The sequence below is a fragment of the Rana temporaria genome, chromosome 13, assembly GCF_905171775.1.
Source record: "Rana temporaria chromosome 13, aRanTem1.1, whole genome shotgun sequence".
Classification (NCBI taxonomy): domain Eukaryota; kingdom Metazoa; phylum Chordata; class Amphibia; order Anura; family Ranidae; genus Rana; species Rana temporaria.
The window spans coordinates 76,802,530-76,830,500 of NC_053501.1; the positions used below are offsets into that span (position 1 = coordinate 76,802,530).

The 27,971-nt window shown below is 43.2% G+C and overlaps 1 protein-coding gene across 1 annotated transcript in view; it reads right to left on the reverse strand.

The window, feature by feature from the left end:
* NUSAP1 (nucleolar and spindle associated protein 1) overlaps positions 1 to 27,971 on the reverse strand; it is a 132,525-nt gene that overhangs the window by 33,993 nt on the left and 70,561 nt on the right. Inside the window, exons 6-7 of the mRNA XM_040332709.1 lie at positions 17,095 to 17,157; positions 1,497 to 1,678 (exon numbers count right to left, since the gene is read on the reverse strand). Coding sequence (XP_040188643.1) covers positions 1,497 to 1,678; positions 17,095 to 17,157 — 245 coding nt within the window. The remainder of the gene's footprint in view (positions 1 to 1,496; positions 1,679 to 17,094; positions 17,158 to 27,971) is intronic.

Sequence of the window (27,971 nt, forward strand, 5' to 3'; positions counted from 1 at the left end):
GGACCTGGATTTACATTAAAGTGGTTAAGCCACTTTATAAAATCCTCCCATCCCCTCTAACATAATCTACGTCCATGTGCCCGTGTTATATAAAAAATATGTCAATCTGTACCTATATTACAGTGGCTGGTGATCACGTCACTCCTCGGCTCTCTCCTGGGCAGACAGCTCCAGTGGGCGCTGTCGAGCACTCACGTTGATGTCAGCAGAGGAGGAGAGAGGAGAGAGAGCGCCAATGAGTCACGTAAGTGCCGGGAGCCACTCTAATATAGGAACAGATAAGGATATTTTTTATATAACACAGGGGCACACAATATTATATTACAGAGGGGGTGGGATTATTTTATAGTAATTATGGGAGAAGCAGGAACGGAGGGGGCAGGCTTTGACACGAGCAGACAAGCAGGGGAAGAGGGGAGAGGACAGAGGAGAGGACAGAGACAGAGCAGGGTTGCGGATGACGGAGGCAAGAAAAATGACCACAGTATTAGGGCTTAGCAGCCATGATACACTGTGGTCAGTTTACAAGGGGGAGGGTATATAGCCAGACAGGATTAACCAGGTTTTTTAGGTCTTAAAGTGGACCAAATTACACAGCACAAGCACTGTGCTGTATAACATCTCTTAAGGGAACAGGACCTTTTTTTTATGCTTTATTCCACCTGTATTGTATAGGCTTGTTTATTTTAATTTATTTTTTAAAACAAACATGGTATACCTATCTCCTCTGTGCAGTTGGTTTTGCACAGAGCAGCCCGGATCCTCCTCTTCTCACGTGCCCCATTGCTGTTCCTTGCCCCTCCCTGCTTTGAGTGCCTGTCAGCCAGCAGCTTGCTACAGGGGGCACCCAAGCCGAGTCAGAGCTCCGTGTATCCATTCAGACACTGGGCCCTGACCTGTCCCCACCCATCTCCCCTGATTGGCTAACTGACTTTGACAGCCACGAGAGCCAATGGTGCCGCTGCTCTGCCTCAGCCAATCAGGAGGTGTGTCCTGGATGGCTGAGGAGATCATGGACATTGCTGGAGAGAGAGAAGAGGCTCCGGTAGGTATTTAGGGGGTGCTGCTACACACAGAACGTTTATCTTAATGCATACAATGCATTAAGATTGAAAACTTCTGCCTTTAGAACTCCTTAAGTCCTGCGAGTACCCACTACCTGGTTTCCGTTGGCAACTGAATTTGTGTGTGCAAGCTTTCAAGTCTGCCAAGAAAAAAAAAAGAAGGGCTCCCTAACCATCACTCCAAGCCAAGTTTTCACTAAACTAGAATTATAGGTGTCTGATTAAAAAGAGTGGGTGGGGAGAGTTGTGAATTTGTGAGCTCCAATTAGTATCTTTTTTGAGCCAGGAATAATTTTAAAGCAGGCCAAGAGAAAACCTGTTATGCAGCATATGCATGGAATGACCTTGTATTTACAGCTAAAGAAATAAATACTGTATGTACTGCATATTAGGTTGATAAGAAAATGACCACATAAAGGTTGCTTTACTTACCTAACATTCATTTTAGTCACTGAGAGAGAAAATGGTTTTAGTGCCGATTTATTAGCCAGGATGCTTTTGCTGGCAGTGCCGAAACGTGCCGACTGCCTCCGACAGGTTGGTGTGGGTGCAGGAGAGCCGAGTCCCTTCAATGGCCCAGGGCTTAAGACGAAGAACTTGCTCTGTAACCGTTTCTAAATAGATGGAATATATTTTAGCAAAATTGAAATTGAACATACACCTATACCTCAGACCAGGTATTTTTTTTCTCCTCAGAGAATAAGTACAGGACCCCCCTTTCAGAGTAACCCCCCCCCCCCTATCCATTTCCAAGCACCGTTCCTTGGTTCCATCCTATACCCACCTCCCAGTACTGCCCCTTTTAGAAAATACAGAACCAAGCAACATTTGAGGTTATACTAGTAATTTGTATAAAATGTGTAAACTATATTAAGAAAAAAAACAGTAAAATAGATCGCCTTGCAGCCAGCAACAATAGACCCCCACTAGTGAATGTCTTTCGCGCTACTACACAATAAATAAAATCTTCCAAGATAAACAGTGTTGAAAATGCAGCATAAACTAGCAGCGTTTACAATACACAGCAATAAATAAATCAATAAGGTGAATTCTTGCGCATAATCTATAAAAACACACTAATATGGTGCCCAAAAAAAACCATAAATAATGGATGGTGAATAATCCAAAGTGCAAATGAATAGGTAACCAAGGTTAAATCATATACAAATATATAAATAGTCCATGTGTGATGCGACAGTGAATACTGCTAAACTGAATGTCCACAAATCCCAGAGGGGAAAGATGGCTGTATCAAAAAACTTCTGTCTGGTCTCCCAGAACTCTCACCTCACTAACGAATGAAGTCAGCAGTACGAATAGCGTTAGATGTCTAACATTCCACACAGACCTCCACTGGTGCCTCTCCGTCCAAAAAACCAAAGCCTTATCTAGTCTCCTCACTCAGGAAGAAAGAGGGCCTCCATTGGTGTAGTATTTAAAACAAAAGGGAACGTTTATTGCGGTGTGTATGCCCTTACATAAAAAAGATAAACGAGTGCATATAAAATGAACAGTGGCGTCCTCTGCGCCGTCTCACGTCACTCCAGGTGTATGTCTGCCCACAGCCAATCCCTAAGCGTTACGACACGGTCACGTGTTTTCATCTGGGGAACCTGATTGGTCGTGTCTCCTGTATTTTTAAATTTGTACAGACCGGAAGTCTGCTGACCACCATTTTGTTGAAGTCCATTGTTGAAACGATGCCGCGGCCATAGCTTTGGTTATCTACTATATTTCTTTGAGTATTTTGGTGCTAATAGCTCGTGAATATTAAACAGTAGTTAACCAAGGCCAATACCTAGATAAATAAACGATGGGACCAATTGTTTGAAGAAACTAGTGAAACGATGTTAGAGGAAAAGATAAATGTATAAACAAATTTCAGAAAAAAAAAAAAGAACAAAGAGTTTGTGGCTACAAATACAGGAGAGTCCTAGGAGATTAAGGAATTTATAGGCTGTCACACAGAGGGGGTTGTTTACATACTTCAGTGTAGTTGCAACCTACAATATGTAGGAAGGACTAAAAGGGCTTTGAAAGTCAGGATAAAAGAGCATGTCCAGAATATTAAGGGTTATCCGAAACACAATGTTTCTAGGCACTTTGACCTTGTGCACAACAGGGATCCCACCCAACTACAATTTTGAGGGATTTAAAAAGTACATCAAATCATGGAGAGGTAGTCACAAGGTTAGAACTATTACTCAAAATGGATACATACGATGAGGACCCTTGTGCCAGGAGGTATGAATGTCGAATTTGACTTAAATTGTTTCCTGAGAAACTTGATTTCAATTGGATTATCTGTCCGATATTTTTAGAAGTTTGGACTATTTTTATTGAGGGTCACATATACGAGTTACTCCCAGTTTAGGGAGGTTGTAATGTTCAGGCTACGATATATATATACACACGTCAGACTAGGTTTGCGATCACCACACTGATTTTTTTAATTATTTTAAATATTAATATTTCAACACCATTTTAATATTAATTTGAATTTATTCACTCTATATTTATCTATAGATCATTTTTTGATATGCATGGAAGATGAATTTATGGGTGTTTTGTTTTATAATATTCATATGGTGCTATTGTAGTTAATCCCCCCCCTTTGTCTCGGAAAGGGGTGCATTCATTATGGAAATGCATTTACTCGGTCTTCTGAGTTATATATGGTCACACTCTCTATATGGTCCATCTATTTTATTGGAGTGGACCATCCTAGTCTTTGGAACTCGTGAGACAGTTCCGACATGGGGTTTTATACATTTATCTTTTCCTCTATAACATAATTTCACTCGTTTTTTCAAACAATTGGTCCCATCGTATATTTATCTATCTAGGTATTGGTCTCAGTTAACTACCGTTTAATATTCACGAGCTATTAGCACCAACATACTCGATTTCCACCTAGTAGAAGAAATATAGTAGATAACCAAAGCTATGGCCGCGGCATCGTTTCAACGATGGACTTCAAAAAATGGTGGTCAGCAGACTTCCAGTCTGTACACATATAAAAATACAGGCGACACGACCAATCAGGTTCCCCAGATGAAGACACGTGACCATGTCGTAACACGTAGGGATTGACTGTGGGAAGACGTACACCTGGAGTGACGCGAGACGGCGCAGAGGACGCCACTGTTTATTTTATATGCACTCGTTTATCTTCATGTAAGGTCATACACACCGCAATAAACGTTCCCTTTTGTTTTAAATACTACACGATTAGAGGCCCTCTTTCTTCCTCTTGTTCCCCTGGATGGAGATTATACAGGTACTGAGTGAGGAGACTAGATAAGGCTTTTGCTTTTTGGACGGAGAGGCACCAGTGGAGGTCTGTGTGGAATGTTAAAAGCATCTAAGGTTATTCGTACTGCTGGCTTTATTCTTTAGTGAGGTGAGAGTTCTGGGAGACCAGACAGACGTTTTTGATACAGCCATCTTTCCTCTCTGGGATTTGTGGACATTCAGTTCCTCACTTTAGCAGTATTCACTGTCACATCACACATGGACTATTAATATATTTGTATATGATTTAACCTTGGTTACCTATTCATTGCACTTTGGATTATTTCTTAACCATCCATTATTTATGCTTTTTTTTTGGGCACATTATAGATTATGCGCAATAATTCACTTTTATTAATAGACCCCCACTTCCCCAGCAACAATGGATCACCCACAACAAAATACCCACCCAGCAACAATAGACCTCCAATAGAGGCAACAGCAACAAATCAACCGGCAGCCAGCATCAATAGACCCATACCTCAACAGTAGATGCCTTACAGCAACAGCTGACCCATTAGTGCCCACCAGTACTGCCTGCCAGTGCCCACCAGTGCAATAAAGGGCCACCCATCAATGCCCACCAGTGGTGCCAGTCAGTGCCACCTAGCAGTGTTTCCCATCAGTCTCACCTACCAGTGTCCATCACTGCCACCTATCAGAGACAATTCTCAGTGCCCACCAGTGTCGCCCATCAGTGTAGCCCATCAGTGCAGCCTCATCAGCGTACATCAATGAAGGAGAAAAAAATTACCTGTTTGCAAAATGTTATAACAAGATATAAAACCGTTCATAAAAAAAAGTTATTTCTTTAACAAAAAATAAAAACCGCAGAGGTGATCAACTACCACCAAAAGAAAGCTCTATTTGTGGGGGAAAAAATGATAAAAATGTATTTGGGTAAAGTGATGTATGACCGCACAATTGTCATTCACAGAGTGAGAGCGCTGAAAATTGGTCCAGTCAAAAAGGGGGGGGGGTGGGGGTTTACGTGCCCAGTAAGTAAGTGGTTAGAATGTCAGGTTTCTGTGATGCAAAAAATATGAGACAAAGATAAATGATTTCAGAACTTTCAGTTGAGTTGTACAATTATATGTCACATTAAAGGGGGGCGTGGCCAGGCAGCGGATGTAGCCATACGCACCTTCAGCTCTCTCCGCTAACTTCTCCTTATCTACAGCCCGGTTTACCTGCTTTCACTGCCCGCTGGAAGGTCCCCCAAGTGTCCCAATACCTCTTGCAGCCCGATACTCACCAGATGTCCGCCGTAAAGAAGCAGTCTGCAGCCCGGACCGCAGACAGCATGGCCCAAAATAACGCCCTGGCCCAACGCACGGCTAAGGAGAGACACCGAGAGGGACCGGAGAAACTTTTCTCCATGTCGCTGGCCGCGGACCTCACTGCTCAGCCTGGAGTGCCTGAAGACCCATCCGGAGGCACGTCTGATGCCGATGACATGGTCCCCCTGGAGGATGCAGGCAGATCGGGGTTCCCATGGAGCGCAGCGAGTACTCCTGAAGGTGGCTCCACTAGGCCTCATACCCCTTCCAGCTCCAACACTGACAGTGAACCCTCACTCAGACATATTGGCAGCAATAAACATGTGTAACGTTTCCCTAACAGCCCTCACTGCAGAGTGCGCTCTATAGAGGATGATATGGCGCCCATGCAGAGGGATCTCACATACAGTAACCATCTCCTCACACAGTACTCCTCTCGATTAGAGGAATTGGAGAATAGAATGAGAAGGAACAACATCAGACTGGTTGGGCTGCCTAAGAGAGCAGAGGGGAAGAATCCTGCAGAATACATTGAGAATTGGCTAGTGGCTGCGTTTGGCAGGGAGGTGTTCACTCCAATGTTTTCTGTGGAGAGGGCACACAGAGTCCCTGCTAGGCCTCCACTACCTGGGGCTCCTTCAAGACCTTTTCTTTTCAAGTTACTTCACTATAAGGACAGGGATGCTATACTACACAATGCCAGGATCAAGCCAGAAGCATTGAAAGTTGAGAATGCCAAGATATCTTTCTTCCCTGACTTCTCTGCTGAGCTGCAGAAACAACGTGCAAAATTCCTAGATGTTAAACGTCGTCTTAGAGCTCTGGATTTGAAATACGCCATGCTATACCCATCCTGCCGCAGGGTGGAGGCGCTGGGCTCAGTTCACTTTTTTCATTTACCTTCTGCGGCCGCATAGTGGCTGGATCGGGAAGAACAGTCAATCCGGGAGTGTCGCAACTGGCACCGTGCCCCTCCTGATGGGTAATGTACTGCTACATTCGCTATACTATGGCTCCTCTATTTCTACTCAAGGCGGAGAAGCTGTTGATATATGGACCTCTTTCTAACACCAGGGCTACTTGTTCTGTTGAGAAGTCAAGATGCTTATGTGTGCTTCCACTGTTGCCCCCAAGATGGTCTGGTCCATACCTCACAGTGCCTTGTGGCATACTAGTTTGGCCATGTTGGCCTGTTACTTTTTGTTTTTACCTTTTTGTATACCCCATCATTGGATCACCTCTGACGCCCCAAGTGCTGCTTAGAGCCACTGGCTCTCTCGTGACTGCTCTACCTGCCTATTCCATGTTATGTCTTTTATTGGGACTGCCGCCACTACTCCGTCACTTTATTTTGCTCTGCTTTTATAAAAAAAAATTCTGAAGAAATGGTGAAAAATTTTGCTCTAGGCCTGCTCTGTTTTAATAACTCACAGCACTTTGGGTCTATTACTGTTATTCTTGTTTTTGTTTCTCATGTGAAAAAATGTCTAAGATAACCAGAATTATGTCCTAAAATGTCCAGGGTTTGAACAATCTGTCAAACGCTTGGCGGTGCTCCGCACGATCAAGCGGGTGAACACGGATGTCATGTCTGCAGGAGACTCGCCTTCCCCCGACTTCTACACCTCAATTTGCTGTGAGACAGTTTTGTCATCAATACCACGCCACTTTCTCGGTGTACTCGAGGGGGGTGAGCCTTCTTGTTAGACACAGAGTGCAGTTTTCTGCAATAGAAGTAAAAATTGATCAAGAGGGTCGCTATGTCTTTATTTTGTGTTCCCTTAACGGGACTAAACATATTCTGGCAGGGCTGCACATTCCTCCACCCTTCTCGGCTAGTCTCCTGAAAATATTAGCGGACTTTATTGCCTGCTTTCTGGGCATACCGGTCTTGGCCTTTAGTGTTTAAGAGAATTGTTGAAATCCCCAAGGACAGGCTCTCTGCCAGAACAGGGGATGGTGCGCAGAGGCGTGGAGGGCCTACCCCATTTGCCAGCTTGTTATTAGAACTAGGCCTCACAGTTTTTTGGAGTATACGTAACCCGGATACTAAGATGTATTCATGTCAATCTGCTTCAGTGGGGGGGGATTGTCCAGAATTTATTTGGGGGAACGACCTTCTCCTACCATTGTTGGACTCATCACAATATCATGCCCGACAGGTCTCGGATCACTCCCCATTGTCGATAGATATTCGATTTGGGGGCATCAAGGGGCAATACTTTGGAAACGTAATCCTTTTTGGCTTACACTTATCCCGAAACCTGACCCGATACCGGAACTCCTTATGACTTTTTTTCCAGGCATAATATAGATTCCACTACTATAGATGTGGTTTGGGAGACTGCCAAGGTGTACCTGAGGGGACAGTTTATTAGAGTGATTTCCCAGATTAAAACTTCTACTAAAGAATGGGAGATGTCAGTTTTGGAGGAGGCACGTTCTTCAGAGGCCAGATATGTCGCTGACCCCTCTGATGACACAAAACGGTCGTGGCTTGCGGCTCAATCCATGCTTATGGACTTATCTTTGCAATTAGCTGAGAACAAGCGCTTTTTTCTACAAGTCACTTTGAGGAAGGGGAAAACATCTTGCTCCAACCCAACCAATCACAGATCGGCTGTGATTGGTTGAATGGGATGTCCCGTCTCTGCACCCGATTGGCCCGCGTGATGATCGCCGTCTCCGATTGGAAGGCTGCCCGGATTGGCTGGCTGTCTTGGCGGCGCTCTGGGAATCAGGATGAACGTGTGGACTCGGAGCTTGAGGGGGAACAGTGAGCGCCGCTATGAAGGACGGGGACTCGGTGTTGTCATTACAGAGCCTTATACGTGTTATCTGACAGCAGCTGGTCACACAAACTCACCACAGCGGACGGGAGGGCAATGGCCAATCACAAGCCGCCTTAACCTGCCCCCTGTCAGAAAAGTGAGTTTTGATTGGATGGTTCGTTCAGCCATCAGTAGCCAATCACAGTTCACTTTACTTTACTGGACTTTAGCAAAAAGGAATTCTAATTGGTTGCCAGGGGTAACTGCCCTGATGTTGGTTGCCAGGAGAACCTGCCATGATGTTGGTTGCCAAGGGGACACCAGAGGGGGGGACCCCCAGTGACACCAGCAGAGTGGAGGGGGACCCCAGCAGAGTGAAGGGAGGACCCCTGTGTAACACCGGAGAGGGGGGACCCCTGTGTAACACCGGAGAGGGGGGGGGGACAACGGTGATACTAGAGTAATGATAGTGATTAGGGGGCAAGCGGACATCTTGTTACACCCAACAGAGTTTTAGATTCAGTTATTGTCAACACAAAATGTAGCTTATGTGCTTAAATACAGTATATGTAAATCTGAGACTGTTTACATGTTAAATATTGGAAGCCGCAGCAAACCTTACATGTTTGCTAATGTCACAGAACACCTCCAATTTTCAAACCTGTAAAATTTTAAAAGCCGCATAAAACCTAACATGTAAACAGTGTCAGATTTACATATACTGTATTTAAGCACATAAGCTACATTTTGTGTTGAAAATAACTGAATCTAAAACTCCGTTGGGTGTACCAAGAATAGTCTTTTTTGCTGATCCGAAAAATGATCCGACCCGTGACTCTGATCCGAGGATCAATCCGATATTTTTTTGATCCGTTGCACCCCAGATACCCCATGCCATGCTTGTCCACTTCAGACTCTGCCCTGCTTAATACCCCCTGACTGAGGAGGAATTAATGGAGGCATTGGCTAATGCAAAAAATGGGCGGGCTCCTGGGGCTGATGGATTACTGTCAGAGGTGTACAAGCGTTATGCAACACAACTTATCCCGAGCCTCCTAAAAGTTTACAATCAAGCTTTTGAGAATGGGACTCTCCCTTCCTCTATGAATGAGGCCCTTATAGTGGTACTGTTGAAACCCGGGAAGGACGCTCTGTCACCTGACTCGTACAGACCAATTTTGCTTCTCACATTTCGATGTCAAGTTGCTGGCCAGGATTCTGGCGAATAGGTTAGTAGTTTGTATCCAAAAAGTGATACACAAGGATCAATCCGGATTCATTCCCACGAGATCTACGTCCCAAAACTTACGTGGGCCATTTCTAAATCTGCAGGTCCCTACTGACAACTCAGGCAATAAAGCGGTCCTCTTTGGATGCAGCCAAAGCGTTCGATAGCGTGGAATGGCCCCATCTGTGGGAAGTACCGACTAGATTTGGGGTGGGTCCCTCCTTTTTAAAATGGGTTCAGCTGCCTATATAAAATTCCCCATCGGCGAGACTACGCATTAACGGCGACATGTCAAAGTCCTTCCGACTCGCTAGGGGCACGCGTCAGGGGTGCCCATTGTCGCCCATTGTTTGCCCTCGCACTGGAGCCTCTGGCCGTACATATTAGAGAGTCACAGGACATTATGGGATTTCAAAGGGGTTCGCGGAAGGATGTTGTATCCCTATTACGCAGATGACACACTTGATTTACCTGGGAGACACAGTTGGGTCCCTACAAAATGTGATGAGCCCGATAGCCGACTTCGGTCAGCTGTCGGGTTTCAGCATTAATTGGAATAAATCGGTGCTTATGCCCCTAGATCCTTTGCCGGGACCCTTGCCTGACTGTGTGAAAGATATTGCTGTGGTTGATGAATTCCGTTACTTAGGCATACAGGTGACCCCGGACCATACTCCATACCTTGATCGGAACATGTCTCTGCTACTTCAGAAATTTAGGCTGAAATGCTCTGCCTGGAGAAAACTGCCACTTTCAATTACTGGGAGGGTGAACTTAATCAAGATGGTTGGGCCCATCAACTTCTTTACATCTTTTACAATGCTCCAATTTGGATAATGCACAGATGGTTCTACCGAATAGATGCCCAGTTCAGGGACTTGAATTGGGGTAACAAACCGGCACATATCAGTCTGCGTTCTTTGCAATTGGCGAAGGACCAGGGTGGTATGGCGGTACCTCAGGCCAGATATTTTAAAGCCTCTCAGCTTCAACAGTTAGGTAATTAGGGGGTGGTGGACGAGTCTGACCCAGTTAGGTCCCTGTGAACTCTAATCTTCCAGTTTTGACACATTTGGAAGCAGGCTATACGCACCTTCCGAATACCCTCCCTACTATTGGACTATTGAACACCCTATGGAAATATGTCCGATCTCTCCTTAAAATTAAAGGGGTATGTCCATTCACTCCATTATGGAGGAATAAATATTTTAAGGAGCTTTTCAAACTTAAGGGTTTTGGCCCCTGGGAGGAAAGCGGGGGTTCATTACATAGCACAATTATACTCTGGTACAGTGTTCAAATCTTTCGGGGACATTAAAGAGTTTTCCCTACATAATTCCCAATTTTATAAATATCTCCAATTAAGGCATGCAATACAATGTGAGGGTAGAGTCTTCGTTTGCGCAGATTGTGCACCCTTTGATGAAGGATGTATTGTCAACGGAGGATAGGAGGGTATGATCTCAAGGGTATATGCTAGACTATATAACTCCACGCATGACGCAAGTAAACTCCCCTGTAGGAGAGGATGGGAACGTGACCTGGGGTTCATAGATGGGGACACTTGGGAGCCATGTCTGACCTTGCTCCTCTAGTGTCAGTGTCCGCATCGCAGAGGCTGTCTCATTTCTATCTTCCACATAGAGTGTATAGAACCCCGGCCCGCCTTCACAAATGGGGACTTAGAGATTCACCACTATGCCCAAAATGTAATGCTCACACTGGGGATCTCTTGCATATGATGTGGAAGTGCCCAAAACTTTTCAGGTATTGGCAATATGTCCTCATGTATTCAACACTATCTCACAAGTGTTCCAGTTACCAGGCCTGCAGGATCCGGTTGTGTGCCGACTTGGTGCCTTGGAGTTACCCTCACTACCACCGAATGGTCATGTTGCTATTCTACGTTAACTCTATGTTGCCCGCAAGGCAATTGCGAGGCTCTGGACTACTCTGAGAGTACCGACGGGAGGACAATGGGTGACTCAGGTCAATAGTCTGTTAATACGCGAGAAGCTTACATACCAACACCGTAATGTTCTGAAGAAATTTTATTCAATGTGGCAACCATAGTTAGACACTCCGGGATTAGGTCCTGTACAGTTAGTAAAAGACAGGCTACTGCAGATGTGATATGTTCCCTATGAGAGCGTGCAGGGCGAGTAATGTACTATGATTGCTGCTAGAGGTAGTAAGTGTGGGGGGGTGTTGTGGTGGTTGGTCCTCTTCTGCTGATATGTTTGATGGTTGGGATCCTACTTCTTACTGGTGGGATACAGCGGTTATATTTTTCTTTGTTTTTGTATTGTTTGTCCTGGATTTATTGACATACCCGTTGACTAGGAGTAATAGGGAATACAGTCGAGTTTCATACCAACATTATCCATTGGTTGGCAGAGTATTACAGTGTTTGTCATTCTGGTCTCTTACCTGCATCATCATGAAGCATTTCACTACTATGTATGTACACCTAGTCAGAATGTCACTTATGTTATTTTATTTGTGCTTGTACCTTTTTAACTCCCCCTTGTGCTGCAAATGCCATTGGACTGTTTGTATATGTGATTGTAATTTATTTTCTATCAATAAACTTGCTTTTGATTTAAAAAATGTGACATTAAAGGTGGAAAAACAAACTGAAATCTAAAATAATGTGGTTGCATAAGTGCACACCCTCTTATAACTGAATATGTAGCTGTGTTAAGAATTAGGCAATCACATTTAAACTCATGCTAGATAGGAGTCAGTACACACCTGCCATCATAAAGTGCCTCTGATTAACCCCAAATAAAGTTCAGCTGTTCCAATAGGTCTTTCCTGACATTTTCTTATTCGCACCCTACAGCAAAAGCCATGGTCAACAGAACTTCCAAAGCATCAGAGGTATCTCATTGTTAAAAGGTATCAGTCAGAAGGGTACAAAAGAATTTCCAAGGCATGAGATATACCATTTAACACAGTGAAGACAGCCATCAAGTGGAGAAAATATTGCACAACAATGACATTACCAAGAACTGGACGTCCATCCAAAATTGATGAAAAGACAAGAACACTGGTCAGGGAGGCTGCCAAAAGGACTACAGCAATATTAAAGGAGCTGCAGGAATATCTGTCAAGTCCTGGTTGTGTGGTACATGTGACAACAATCTTCTGTATTCTTCATAAGTCTCGGCTATGGGGTAGAGTAGCAAGATGAAGCCTTTTTCCTATGAAGAAAAACATCCAAGCCAGGCTAAATTTTTCAAAACTATCTGAAGTCTCATCAAAAGAATGTGGTCTAAAGAAACCAAGTTTGAACTTCATGCCCATAATTCCAAAAGATACGTTTGGCGCAAAAGCAAAACTGCACATTACCAAAAGAACACCATCCCACAGAGAAGCATGATGGTGGCAGCTTTCAGTGCCCCCACAGCAAGATGCTTGCTGTGGGGGCACTGAACAGGAGGGAGGGGCCAGAATTACAGAAGAAGGACCCGAGAAGAGGAGGAGCAGGGTTTCCCTGAAACATGTGTCTCACACACTTCAGGAGTATGGTAGGGCGTCGCACTACAAAGTAAATTACACCTAATCATACATTTTAGACTTGGGGGTGTCCCCAAAGGATAAATTGCACCTAAAAGGGCAAATTCTCATATGTTTGAGATGTATGTATGAGTGACCAAGCAATTACCTACCTAGGCATTAACCTAACCTCCCAAATCACGCAATTATCACCCTCTTGAAAAGAAAACTTGTGGAAGGTTTACGATCCCCAAGCAAACATACTCTATCATGGTCAGGAAGGCTGGCAGCCTTCAAAATGCAATGTATGCGCGCACACACACACGCACTATACGGCGCCTGCGCAGTCGGCTCTACACGGCGGGCGCAGTAGTGCCGACTCGCAGCTTGGCTATTTCCGGAAATCTGGTGACGCGTGTTGTGCGACAGGTCACCTGTTTCACAAGCAGTCAATCATCGAACCGAAGGATAGGAACGCCCAGTCCCTGGGTCATCAGAACGCGGAAGCCCTGGACCAAAATCAGAATATAAAAAAAAGGTATGTACGGAGAGAGAAAAAAAAAAAAAACCTGCCGAAAGTAAGTTACTATGCTTAGTCTAATGTTAAAAATTCGTTTTTAGGGTGAACCTCCACTTTAAATATAAACCCAAGGATTTCCCTCCCCCAAGCTATAGCATCCTGAATTTCCTGGAAAACATTGGTGACGTACAAATCTTTGTCTACTCCTACTTCTTCCCCACTAATACCCACATCGGCCTTGAGAATGCCTGAACTGAACTCAGATGGATACAACAGGGAATAACAAAAATATCAGATCGATATACAGTTAATCTTTTAAAACAGTTTGCAGCATTGCAATCAGAATATGGACTGCCAACTTCGGAGCAGTTTAACCATATCCGAGTAAAATCCTATCTCAAAAACAACAACATTAAGTATAATTTATTTTGAAAGATCAATGTTCATCTTACGTCTAGGGAAAATCAGAGGAGGTATTTCACTGTTCTATAATTTCTTGAATGACAAGTCCATATTCATGAAAACAAACTCCATTTTAACATGGGAGAGAGATCTCCATGAATCATTCTCAGAAGCACAATGCTCTACAACACACAGCCACTAAATCTAAATGCACCAACCTCTGGGAACTATCCAATAAGCCGGGGATATGCAATTAGCGGACCTCCAGCTGTTGCAGAACTACAAATCCCATGAGGCATAGCAAGGCCCTGACAGCGACGAGCATGACACCCAGAGGCATGATGGGATTTGTAGTTTTGCAACATCTGGAGGTCCGCTAATTGCATATCCCTGCATGATAAGCCAACACAAAGATGGTACCTGACTCCATACAGAATAGCCAAATTTGATCCCTCTACACCCCATGTATGTTAGAGGAACTGTACACAGTCTGGTACAATCTTTCATATTTTATGGACTTGCGGCAAGCTAGCTGGGTTTTGGCCTGGCATTTTCAAGATCCACCAAGTGACAGGATTACCTATACCATATATTCACCCTCCCTAGCTCTCAAGCTTGGGAATTGAGGACATACCACCGATCCACAGGAAAATTTACCCCCCACACATCTATTCCTAGCTGCCAAATTAGTGATACTTTGACTATAGAAATCTCCTGACCCTCCGGAAATTAATCAGGCTCTTCGCACACCATCTATTCATTACACTCATGAATGTATGTTGGCACCCACAGAAAGGAAACTCTCGCAATTTCTTTCTTGCTGACAACCATGGATAGACTGGTATAAAGTACATAAGCCATAACTAAATCAGACAGAACAGAAGCAGGTGGGGAGTATTAACCTTTAAAGCATATATTCAGAGTGACTGTACTACATATAAAAAAAGATCCAAAATTCTCTTTTGTTTTGGTTGATTGGAGAGCTTGCCCTCTGTTCGTATGTTTATTTATTTTATGTTAGAGCCTTAGGCTCTTGTGAATGTTAATGCGGACGCAAAATCTGTTCATTATATGGTATGATATCCAAGTCCATATTCATACTTCTTTCAACCTGGACTGTTAGTATGTAAATAGGGATTGATGGATGCTGTCCATCTCTCCGGAGGACAGATAGTTCCCAATGGGGTAACTGGGGGGAGGTGATGGCACCTACGGTTCTACAAATATCACGTGTTCATGTCAACAACATGGTAGCTATTTGACTCTTATCTGTAAAAACACAATGTATACGTTTTAAAAATGTAATGTTCACCTTTTGTATACTGTTAAAAAGGAATAAAAATGTATTAAAAAAAAACCTACAATCCTGGCAAAACGGTATGTTTTCGTGGTTCGGACAGTGCAACATTGTGAAAATTAAAGTCATGCGCCGTTTGCGCCATCACTTTCAAGACCTTTCCATCCTGGTCCCAAGCTCTTTCCTTCGGACAGTGAACCGAGCTCTGGTCAACTTCCTATGGGCACTAAAACCTCGCTGTCTGGCACCCTCTACCCCAAGACTACCAAAGCTTGGCTCTGCCGGATGCCAACCTCTACCACATGGCTTGTCACTTGACGCGGGTCTTAGATTGGTGTCGACATGGCAAACTTAAACAATGGGTTGGAGTGGAGCAGATCTTGTCGGGAATCCTATTAGAGTCTATACCATGGTGCCAAATAGATCTGCCTCGCCTGATAATGGACCACCCTACTGTAGGGGAGACTGGGGAGATTTGTGTGAAGGCACTCAGAGACTTTTCATTGGTGCCATTACCCTCACCGCTTACGCCCATAGTGGGCAATTTGGCTTTTAACCCTGGACTCTAGGACCTCAAATTCCAGAACCTGAAAACAGCCGAACCGCTCACAGGTCCGACACTTGTCAATGGATGACCAGAGAGCCAATTATGAATGACCTAGCCTTGTCAAGTTTGTCTAAAACTGCAACTGGCTCATTTCATTAGATCCTTACCCCCCTCCGGAGCCTTTTTGGAGAAGTCTCACCACCTTTGAACTAATTCTGCAAGTCCATGAGCGCTGATGACAACGTTGAATCCTCCTCCCGGAAAGAAGCTGTGGGGTGGCGATCCTTTACCCATTCCTCCCTCTTCATACCACCTCCCCCCCCCTTTTTTTTTTACTCTTTTTTCCCCACCTCTCCCCTCTTCTCCCTCTCCTCTTAATTTTTCCTTTATTGTCTAGGCCCTATAGGTCGATTCTACTCTATTGATGGTCTTTTAACACAGTGTCCACCGTGCAAAAAATGTCATATGGGATACGGAGACTCCTTATACCGTCCAAACTTTAGGCTATTGTTCACGACTACAAATGTAATAACCTGAGTGATGTTAACCTTTTAATGGATTTGTTCCTTGGAATTTTCTACATGGTTGTGGTCTCTGTATTTGCACATGTTTTGCAAAAAAAATAAAAAATCTGCAATGAAGTCTCCCAATCTATATAAATAACCTAAGAGGATTTTTATTTATAGGAAAGGTTTTTTTGTTATCTTGCCGTTCCTCTTACTGCTCCTTTATTCAGGAACTACAGTATATCTATAAAACCCTTTTGACAAAGACAAAATAGGATCACATGAGATTGCAGTCAGGATTATTTTAACCTTTACTTAGCAATGACTGTATAGTCTCCCTAAATTTCATACAAGTTACCCTGTACTATTGTCCTGTAATTGCATGATTTGACTTTACATTTACATTACTTAAAAACATCTGTACACTAGCTATACTCTTATGTGGCCTTTGTGGACTATATCCTTACTCCAACATACAATAATTCAAGAAACAAGCTAAAAAATAAGCCATAGTAGTTTTAGAACAGCAACTGGGATGATACACTTGGATGTCAAGCAGCAGTAAACCATTATTGCGAGGGTGCAAACCATATCACTAGGTGTTGCTACAGTGATTAGTTGCAACAATGCGCATCATTTCTTTATACAACCAATACCATATAATCTTTTTAGCCTTCACTTTACCTTTGAACTACTGATTGGAGTCTTTTTAGCTGCCGTCACCAGCTTGGATTCCATGGCCATCATCTGCATATAAAGAAAAAATGTATAAACTCTGGCTACTGACAAAAATGTAATGTAGTCTTTTTAATAAAACATTATAAAGGTCATTAGCAACAGTAGACACAATGAAGACTAACACTACTTCAAAAAAATCGGTTTCAGTTTGGCATAAAAAAATAAAAACAGCAATGTGGCAACAAATATTTTGTCAAGAGTAACACACGTAGTATAATTATGGCACAATAGATTATTGTTATAACAATGCAGGCATACGATAGATGGCCTAATTTTACTACCAAGAACCGATAACTGGAACCCAAAAATCCAAAAAGTGTAATTTTATGCCGTGCTAAATAAAATGTGAATATCTATAAAACTGCAGCGATTACTCCAAATGATATAAACAAGGAAAAAAGTGTAATATAAAAAACAATCACGCTAAATATATATTATGTGCATTGCATAAACTTATCCAAAAAACAAAATTAAAAGAAATATGTACAATGAAATAAAAACAAAAGTCCAAAAAGAATCAAGATAATCCACCACCAAATAGTCATGAAGGACGTCTAATAGCACTCCACACCCAGTGAGCAGGGACGCTTGCCAGAGGTTAGGGACCACCTATCGCTAGGATGGTCAGGCAGGCAGAAACAACCCAGGGTATATGCAACTTGGAATCCTCTGGGACACTCCACTGATAAACCAAATCCTCTATGATAATCACTCTCACAACAGGATCGCAATAGGATCAATACGGCCAAATATGGATATAAAAAGAAAAACTCCAATAGTGTAATACCAGGAAAGCCAATTGGCTACTTACAATGCATGAAATATAAATTTGCATGGATAAAAGATCTGTCAGCAAATTCTAAAAGCAATCACCCTCTCTTTCGGGTCACATGAGGCGCAATTGCGTCAGCGCGTAGCATCCGCCTGACGTGTTTCAGCACACATGGCGTCTTCCTGGGTACAAGCGACGCCCTGAGCCATCGCTATAAAAAGAACCGAGCCTCATTCTCACACGGCTGCCATATTATGTTCAAGTCTCCTTTCCATGCCTCTCAATTAAATCACACTGATTTTGGGAAACATTGCATATACTTAACTCTTTAATCTAATCGTAGTATACCAATATTAATAGGTGAATGAATACGTCCTCAAGAAACATTAATAAAATAACCAAACGTTAATTTAAAGAGGCCATAAGGACCTCTAGTGGATAAACTTTGTAATTACAAATAAAATAAAATGGGAAAGGAACTTAAATACATCTGTTATAAAATGCACCTTACCCATCTATATCAATACAAGTAAAAATTCCAAAACCAATAAACTGTACAAAGATCTTATCTACAACAATAAGTCTCCTGGTATAAAAACACAATACAATCCTAGCTTATGGGGTCTGCAATTATATCATGCATTATTAATAAAAAGGAATTGACCTCAGGGTCTACATTTAAACCTAAAAGGTCCAAGACAATTCAAGTTAGAAAGCCAATGCGTTTCAAAATCTCACATCTCCTTGCTCCTTCTCTACAGTTCAATTTCAGGCCTTTATCCAACATGTATGTTTCAGCTTGGGTAAGCAAAGTTTTACTAAGATTGTATATACCCTCTCCTGTTCTTTTCCTTTTGGATCTTTGATCCCCCTCAAGTTCCTCTCTTTCTTCTATTGGATGCGATTTATCTTGTCCTGACATGGGAAAACCCCAATATTGGGGAAAACCTTGGTTCCCATGTTGCTGGTATGGGGAATTCCAGGGAGGTCACCCATCTTGTTGGAGGAAACCAAACTGGTTTATCCCCTCTGGTTCCTCTTTGTGGAGTATAGTAATTGGATGGATAGTATTCCCGGAGATTCATCCTCATATGGATAGTTCCTATCCTGAAGAGGATAGAATCTGTTATGAGTAGGAACTGCATAGTTGGAATATTGATCACTATGTATTCATCTACGGGGACCTCCACACCCATAGTTATCTTGTCGATATGCCTGGTTATGTTTCCAGGAATTAGGTTTCTGATGTTTATGTCCCCGATATGGAGTTCTATATTGAGCACCCGGGGGGGGGGGGCCCGAAGGACAAGGTCTCGGTGGGGGTGGTCTCTGGTTCCGATCTGGAGACCTACAAGACAGTCTTCTCTGAACTGGAGGACATTAGTTAAAAATATTAACAACTCGAGAGCGATAACTTTTTGTATGACTAGAATGACCACCGGGAGGAACATTGTTCATGGACACCGCAGCTTCACTCTATCAAAAAAAAAAAATTCTGCCAATCAAAACACAATGCCCGTCTTATAGTCTCCCACGTCTCAAATTTCTTCCCAAAAATGCATGGGAGTGCAGATTGCGGGTCTTGGAACTGCTACAGAACGTGTTACACAAGTCATTTGTAAGGTATTCCTAACTGGTACAGAATACCATTGGTCACCATTAATATCACAGCAACAAAGACAGTATCACAAGGGGAAAACAAGGTCAATGGAAAGGAGAGAGAAAAAAGGATAGAAAATAAAAGTCAGAAGTAAGAATCCGGAGAACACAAGGAGACCTAGGTTGGAGAGGAGGTCAGTGTAATAGCAGATGGGTCCCGAATTTGTACCACCCCGGGAGTCATGGACAAGGGTACATGTATACAGTTCGTCAAACAGCTTACTGCGATCGTTAATCCCTGCAATCTTTTCATGTACCAGGATCCAAGAGATTTTATGTTTCCATAGTCTAAAATAGGGTTTGACAAATTTGCTTGGAATCTAGGAGCCAGCTAAAAAAGTTAGGAGCCAGAAAACGCGCCCCGTCCCGACGAGCTCGCACGCAGAAGCAAACACATACAAGAGTAGCGCCTGCATATGTAAACGATTTTCAAACCACACATGTGAGGTATCGCCGCGATAAGAGTGAGAGCAATAATTCTAGCCCAGACCTCTAACTCAAAACATGCAACCTGTAGAATTTTTTAAACGTCGCCTATGGAGATTTTAAAGGGTAAAAGTTTGTCGGCATTCCACGAGCGGACGCAATTTTGAAGCGCGACATGTTGGGTATCAATTTACTCGGCGTAACATTATCTTTCACAATATAAAAAAAAAAAATTGGGATAACTTTACTGTTGTCTTATTTTTTAATTAAAACAATTTTTTTCCCTAAAAGGGTGTACTTGTAAGACCGCTGCGCAAATACGGCATGACAGAAAGTATTGCAACGATCGCCATTTTATTCTCTAGGGTGTTATATATATATATATATATATATATATATATATATATATATATATATATATATATATATATATATAATGTTTGGGGGTTCCAATTAGAGGGAAGGAGATGGCAGTGAAAAATTACACATTAGAACTGGTTTTACTTGTAATGCCAACGGCCACCACCAGATGGTGCCAGGCCACAGAAGGAAGCTTGGGACTTCACAAGGCCACAAAACCGAGGCCTCAATTACCAGTCGTCGCAGGCCCACCGCGATCGCGCGTGGTGGGGGCGCACGGAGACACAGGATCCTGTGCCTTCGTGCTCCCCCCACCGCGCGCGATCGCGGCCGGCCCGCGATTACCGGTAATTGAGGCTGCGGCTTTGTGGCCTTGTAGGCCGCTGCCTCAATTACCGGCGGGTGCCAGGTCACAGTTGCGACCTGGCGCCCAGATTTTGTCGAGCCCTGGTCTAAAATTATACCGAGGGTGTCTTCCATGCTCCTGCTATAACCATCTTAGTCTCTAGTAGAATAAATACAATTTGGTGATTCCAGGGGACTTGGCCAACCCAGAGGCAAGTCAAGTCATTAAATAAAGCTAGATTAGATTGTTGCTCAAAAGAGAGCCCCATTATTTTCAAAGCATCGAAAACACCCTTTTCCGGAAGGTCCTGATTTTTGGACACTCCCACCAAATGCAAGGTGACCATTATGTACATCCCAATAATGGCAAGAAGATTATGGTGAAAGGTTTTCACACGTCAGTCCTCCTATGTAACATTTTTAACATGCCCATGTAAGCGAATATATGTTGGGGAAACCAGGGCTGTGGAGTCGGTAGATAAATGTTCCGACTCCTCAGTTTTATGTACTTCCGACTCCTCGACTCCGACTCCTCTGTATTAATATGCAAATGTATTTTATACATTCCTTGAGGGAAAGAAACGCAACCTACCACCAGTGTCATCTTAAGAGCATTATAGGCCCCCGGGCAATACAGTGCACTGGGGCCCTGTCTACACAATCACGCACGAGAATTACTGACAAAAATCATAACATTTACTGGCAGAACCACATTTTTTACTGCCACTGCAAAAAAAGTACCTAAAATTACAGTTTTCAGTGCCCAACAATGCAAATGTCAGTATTTAAACTATAAACATATAGCTAGTGCTATTAGCAATGTGTTTAAGTTAAACAAAAGTACAAAAAAAAAATGTCTTCATTGACATGAAGGTTAGGTTACTATAACCCAGCCAGCACAGAGTTTTCTCTTACATCAGAGTCTGCAGGATTCCCCCTTACAGTGAAAGGGAACTCTTATGCAAAGGGGAACGCTGCAGATCATGATCTAAGGGGGGAACTCCAATGTGGAGGGGGGCTATGGTGACCAGAGACAACCTTATATCAGAGTCCACTGCTTTCTCTTTCCCACTTACATCAGGGTCCGCAGACTGAGTTCCCCCTTGCATTGTAAGGGGGAATCCTGCAGACTCTGATGTGGGGGGTACTCTGGTGACCAGAGACCACCTTCCTTAGATTAAATACACCAAGGTAAGGGGGGTCACTAATATATGAGGGGGAACCTTTATATCAGTGCCCCCTTACATTTTTGCATTCACTCCCCCCTAACATCAGCAACCCCCGCACTCGTGGAGGACCGGATCTTCTCTGTGATTTCCGCGAACTGGGCATGGGCAGTTCTAACCCGTCACTCTCCATAATTTTTTACTGGGGTTGCTGGGCAGCCGGTGGGGCCCCCCAGGCAAGCGAGGCCCCCGGGCAACTGCCCAGCGTGCCCAATGGAAAAGATGGCCCTGCCTACCACAGGACTACTGGCTGGGAAGCCAACAGTCTACTGTATTGCACAGTTTAAGCAAAAGACAAACACAATGAAAACAAAGTTTTATAAAAAAAAAAAATATATTAATCAAGTGGCTTGGTTGTTTTAGAACAAAAACAAAGCTTATCTATAATGAACCAAAAACAAAATCTGTAAAACCTAGAAATGGTTTATATTAATCTTGAAATGTAGTTATAGGCTTAGCAAATGCAAATCAATTCAATGTAGAGTTCTAAGGAAGAGAATTGCCTCTGCCAGATCCTCTTTCATAGAGGCTCTTAAGTCAGACTTTATTATTTTTAGGGCTGAAAATAATCTTTCGACACTGACTTAGGTGGGTGGCATTGCAGTAACTATTCTGGCCACATCACTAACGATCTCTGGATAAACAAGGATGGCTTCAACAGTAAGTTTTGATGAGCGATCATACTTTTCAACTTCTTTTAGTGCTTTATAAAACTCCTGTTGGAATTTTTTTTTTAATTCCAATCTAAATTTAGTAGGAGTCGGAGTCGGTGCATTGTTTGCCGACTCCAGGTACCCAAAATTTCCCCCGACTCCGACTCCTCGACTCCGACTCCACAGCCCTGGGGGAAACTACACAAAAAATTAAGGACAGGATTGCTCAGCATTGTAGTACCATTAGACATAAGTAACCAGGATTGCCAGTTTCTAGGAATTTCCTGGAACAGGGACACAATGGTTTAAGATTTATGGTTTTGGAGGAAGTATTGAGAGATGAGAGGGGGTGACATGATGAAACAGATGTTTGGTGGATAAATAGATTACGGTCCATGCATCCTGAGGTAATGAACAGGGGTTATGATCTATATTTCTATAAAGATTTGAGGATTTTATTTATTTCATGTTTTTCATATTGAATTGAATCGCACAGGATAGACATGGAGAACGTTTAAGAGCCATGGAAATATACAGTCCATTGAGGAACTGAGATCTGTTTTGTTTTATTTTGCCTAGTTATGCCAAGATACGATTTTTTTTTTGTAGTAGAATTAAGAATTTACGCTAGGTGGTGAAGAATTAGATGATTAGTTGAAATGTTTCCAAGCCTGATAAAGAGCATGGTATGCTCGTAACTGTACAGTAGCATCGCTGAAAAATTGTCTTTTGAAAAATCAACCAGTAAATCATTGCATTGGAGAACGTGTTCCGTAGTCTTGTCTATAATAATAATACACGCACACACACGCACGTCCTCTTTTGTACCAGTAAATTCTGACATATTTGGGTTCTGGGGTGCCCAGTCATATGTGTCCCCCATGAGATGTTTAACTCACTGGCTATCTCAGTCAGGGATGGAGCTTGTTGCAGCAGACCCAGGGCATAGGTTGAAAGTCTGTATGCATTCGCTAGCCAGACAGGGGTGAGCACTGGATCTAGATTATATCCAGCCCGTCGGCCAGCCTGCCTACTGAAAATATTTTCAGGAAAAGAGAAAACAATTGTGGAACCACAGGTCCCAGAAGGGTGCTAGATCCTCACAGCGTCCTCACTAAAACACTAGGGGGGGGGGGGGGGGGGGGGGAACTGAACGCAAGAGAAATCTTATTTTATAAATTGAGGGACACAGAATTGTAGCCGGTGACATGTGGGATGTCAAAAAGCGTTTTAACTGAGGGTCGGGCAAAGCCACTAGGGAAAAACAGATGTAAAATGTAATCAACACCAAATTGGAGTATTCATAAATAAATGACCAATTATGGACAAATTACATGTTTGATCAACCTTGTGTTCTAGTTTAGAGCTAAACATTCCAAGAGGAAAATCGGTACTAAAAGGAGCAAAGGGGCTCTACCAAGAAAGTGGATGACAAGTAATCATGCACCTTAGGAGGAGAAATACAGGTGGACCAGTACTTGGGTAAACAGAAAATTACCTTGGGCCTTCTCACCTATATTTTTGGTTTACCAACCAAGCTGTTGGCCTAAGCCTAGTCTACCAAACCACTGATTTCAGGGAAATCCCAGACATGACAGACAAAATATAACCATGAGAATATAAACAAAATAAAAAAACTGTTTAAAGATCCCTTATCCAAACTTCAAAGTAAAACTAATGGCAAACCCGTTTTCTAGTTTCAGACATACCTTATTATAGTTGGGAGTTAATTGAATATGTAAGGATTTTTTTACTGCTATCCTTAACCCATAAGGGGGATTCATCTTTATTTGTACTGGTGACCATGATCACCAAAAGTGAAAGTAATAGAAAAGCCCAAATTCTGGGTAGTCATCAGGACAAGAAAACAGAAGAGGAGAAATATTTGAATAGGAACACTCGTTTTGGGGACTGCCGGGGATTTATTTCCACTTTCTGCTGCAGCTATGGGAAATTAAACCTTACTCAATATGAGTACCCACCCCCGCAAAAAAAAACACATGACTGGTTATAGCCCTCTTACTCCAACCAAAAAATGGAAAAAAAAAAACCTTGCCATTAGGATAGGGGAGGGCTATAAGAGCTGCACGATTAATCGTCTGGAGATCGCGATTCAACAAACCTCCCCCCCCCCCCCACCGGATCCATGGAACGCACATGGCGGATATAGGAATGGACATCAGCAACCGGAACTGATGTCAGTTATCAGAGCGCGTGATGCGGCGTACAGCGGTGAGCGTGCACTGTGCGTGCGCGCACCAGCATGCCAGGCAGCATGATCTGATCATGACTCCAGTCTCCAAAACAGTGAGTTGAGCGAGCTTCCTTGCATTAAGCAGCGAGTGTGTACATAATATATCATGAACGCCAGTGACCACAGTGAGTCAGCTACCCGTGTCACGCCCAGACCTTGCAGATGACAGTCATTCTATTAAGGGGGGCATGTGAGCCGAGGAGTGGACTTCAAATACTGGCAACCACAGTCCCTTATTATGAATATTACCACAGTCTGAGTCAGCAACCCATATATTAGGAATATTACCACAGTCGGCTACCCAGAGTCTGGGGTAGCTGATATGCGATTTTTGCTTTACAGTGTTAGATAGGTTAGGCTTAGAATGTGGCATAGAGGTTTTGACTGGAATTCCACTTGAATGCAAATAATTTAATAAAAGTAGCAGAAGGATAAGGAATCCATGTGTAGCCACTCCGTCTCAAGGGATAACCATTTTAAGTTTAGTTTGGCTAGGTGGTAGACAACCAATGCCAATTTCTTGTGTATTCACCCAGCTTTCTCATAAACAGAGTTGCTACTGATTCTGCCAGTAGGCGTCACCGGATCATGCCACAGTAATGCCTGGTTATGAATATTTATCTGTCCCTTGGCCAACCACCAGGAGGTTTATTGCCAGTGGTGCATGCCGAGCTTGGCCTGGAGAGGTGCTGTTACATCGTCTGACCTCTCAGGCCTGCCTGTAGGTCCCAACATGTTTTTGCTATAGGAGGTTTGGACTGGATCTTCGCATTGGGTGCAGTTCACAAAAAGGATTTTGGGGGAACTGGAGAAAATGCAGAGGAAAAGCCAAACCAATAACAGATATGGAGGATCTCAGCTAGGAAACAGGAGAGATTAAAAGAAAAAAAATACAAAAATACAAAAAATTGCGCCAAGTGAAAAAATTTATAAAAAAAGCAGCCAACACTTCAATTAGACAAAATTGAGAACAAAGTGAGAGAAATAAAGTGTAGCGCTAATATGAGTGAAGGAATAACCTATATAAAGGTTGTATGTAGTAAACAATACCTAAGGCTCATATATAAATGACCATGCATAAGATATAATGGTGCAAACTAGGGTTGTCCCGATACCACTTTTTTAGGACTGAGTACGAGTACCGATACTTTTTTTCAAGTACGCGCCGATACCGAATACCGATACTTTTTTTTAAATGTGTCCCCATATATGCAGCCATGTCCCCCCCCATATATGCAGCCATGCGTCCCCCCCCCCATATCCAGCCATGCGTTCCCCCCCCCCATATCCAGCCATGCGCCCCCCCCCCCCATATGCAGCCATGCGCCCCCCCCCCCATATGCAGCCATGTCTCTCCCCATATATGCAGCCATGTCCCCCCATATCCAGCCATGTCCCCCCCCCAAAAAAGCAGCCATGTCCCCCTTACCGTACATGCTGCCGTATCCCCGCTTGGTTAATACGCGTGGGGAACATTACAGCTTTGAATAGTTGTAGTCTCTCGCACCGCGCTGCGTATAGACACTCCCCCCTTGCTCGGGATTGGACAGTTCACCCGAGCAAGGGGGAGTGTCTATACGCGGCGGGAAAGACTACAGCTATTCAAATGAATGCTGTAATGTTCCCCACTCGTATTAACCAAGCGGGGATGCGGCGGGATTCGTTCGGGGGGGGGGGGGAAGAGTATTATATTTTGGTATCGGGGGTATTTGCGGGAGTATGAGTACTCCCGCAAATACTCGGAATCGATACTAGTATTGGGACAACCCTAGTGCAAACACAGGTAAAAAATTACCCAATCCGGGAGATCAAATCTCCAATATTGCAAAACAGTGTCAGAGTGACACACCTCGTGCCAGTGATGTGTATATATATATATATATATATATATATATATATATATATATATATATATATATATATATATGTATATACACACATATATATATATATATATATACACACACACACACACACATATATACACATATACATACACACACACACACACATATACACAAAAACATTGAATCAAACATAGTACATATGCTGTGAACATAGACAATATGTGAATTGGCCTAGGACAGCCAGCACTGATGACAAATAAGTCCTTATATATGCTGAAATCCAAGGCTGGAAAATACAAAACAAATCCTCAGATGGACAGCCCAATGAAGGGGTCTGGTTCCCAATATAGAAAATGCTTAATATCAAGTCCCAATAGATGCGGTGTTAGAAGATATCTCAACCGGGAGTGCCTTCACCAATGGGCAGAGGTAGAATTGAATACTCTTACCATCACAGGTGGATTCAGCTCACCGTACAGCGGTGGATCGGCAACGCTTAATCACACCACAAGGCAACACGAACTGGAACCGTGAGACGTCTCCTTCTTTGGCCAACAGGCTAGTGAAAATTCCAACGGAAAAAATCCAATATTGGTCCACCAAACCAATGTTGAGATTTCAGCAGGACTTATATGGGGCATATAGAATATCTGGAAGCCTTTCTTTTGTATTTTCAAAATTAACAGTGTAATTTTTTAGTTTGTTTGCGCCGATCTGTAAGGCTGCACTATATACCATGATTTGTGATGCTGGGGCTATATACTCTGTGCTGTGATGCCGAGCTGTGTACTCCTGACATGAGTGGAAGCAAGTGGAATACAGGGGATGGAGTGGGTGTATTCTATAGGGTGTGTGGCTTATGAGAAGTGGGAGGGGCCAAATGTGGAGGGGCGTGGTCTTGCCCCCCCGCCCCCCATCCTAAAACTTCACCAACCGCCACTGCTGACAATACCAAATTCAAATCCCATGGGCACAAGGCAGACTTGACTGGCGGATTTATCCGCAGTACCCCCTGAATAAACGCCCGAACTAGGGAATGAGATGCCAGTGGTCTTTGAAAAAAGACAGATAGAGCCGATATTTGACCCTTAAATGGTAGGTACTAAAGGCAAATTTCATATCCACTCCTAACTGGCAAAAGGCGAGAATCCTACTTAGGTCATACTTCTGAGGATTCCATTTCTTGGCTTCACACCACGAACACACCCGTCGATAAGGGGCGCCCGGGCGCCGCCCCCCCTCCCCAGTCAGTAAAAACAAAAAAAACAAAGATTTAAACAT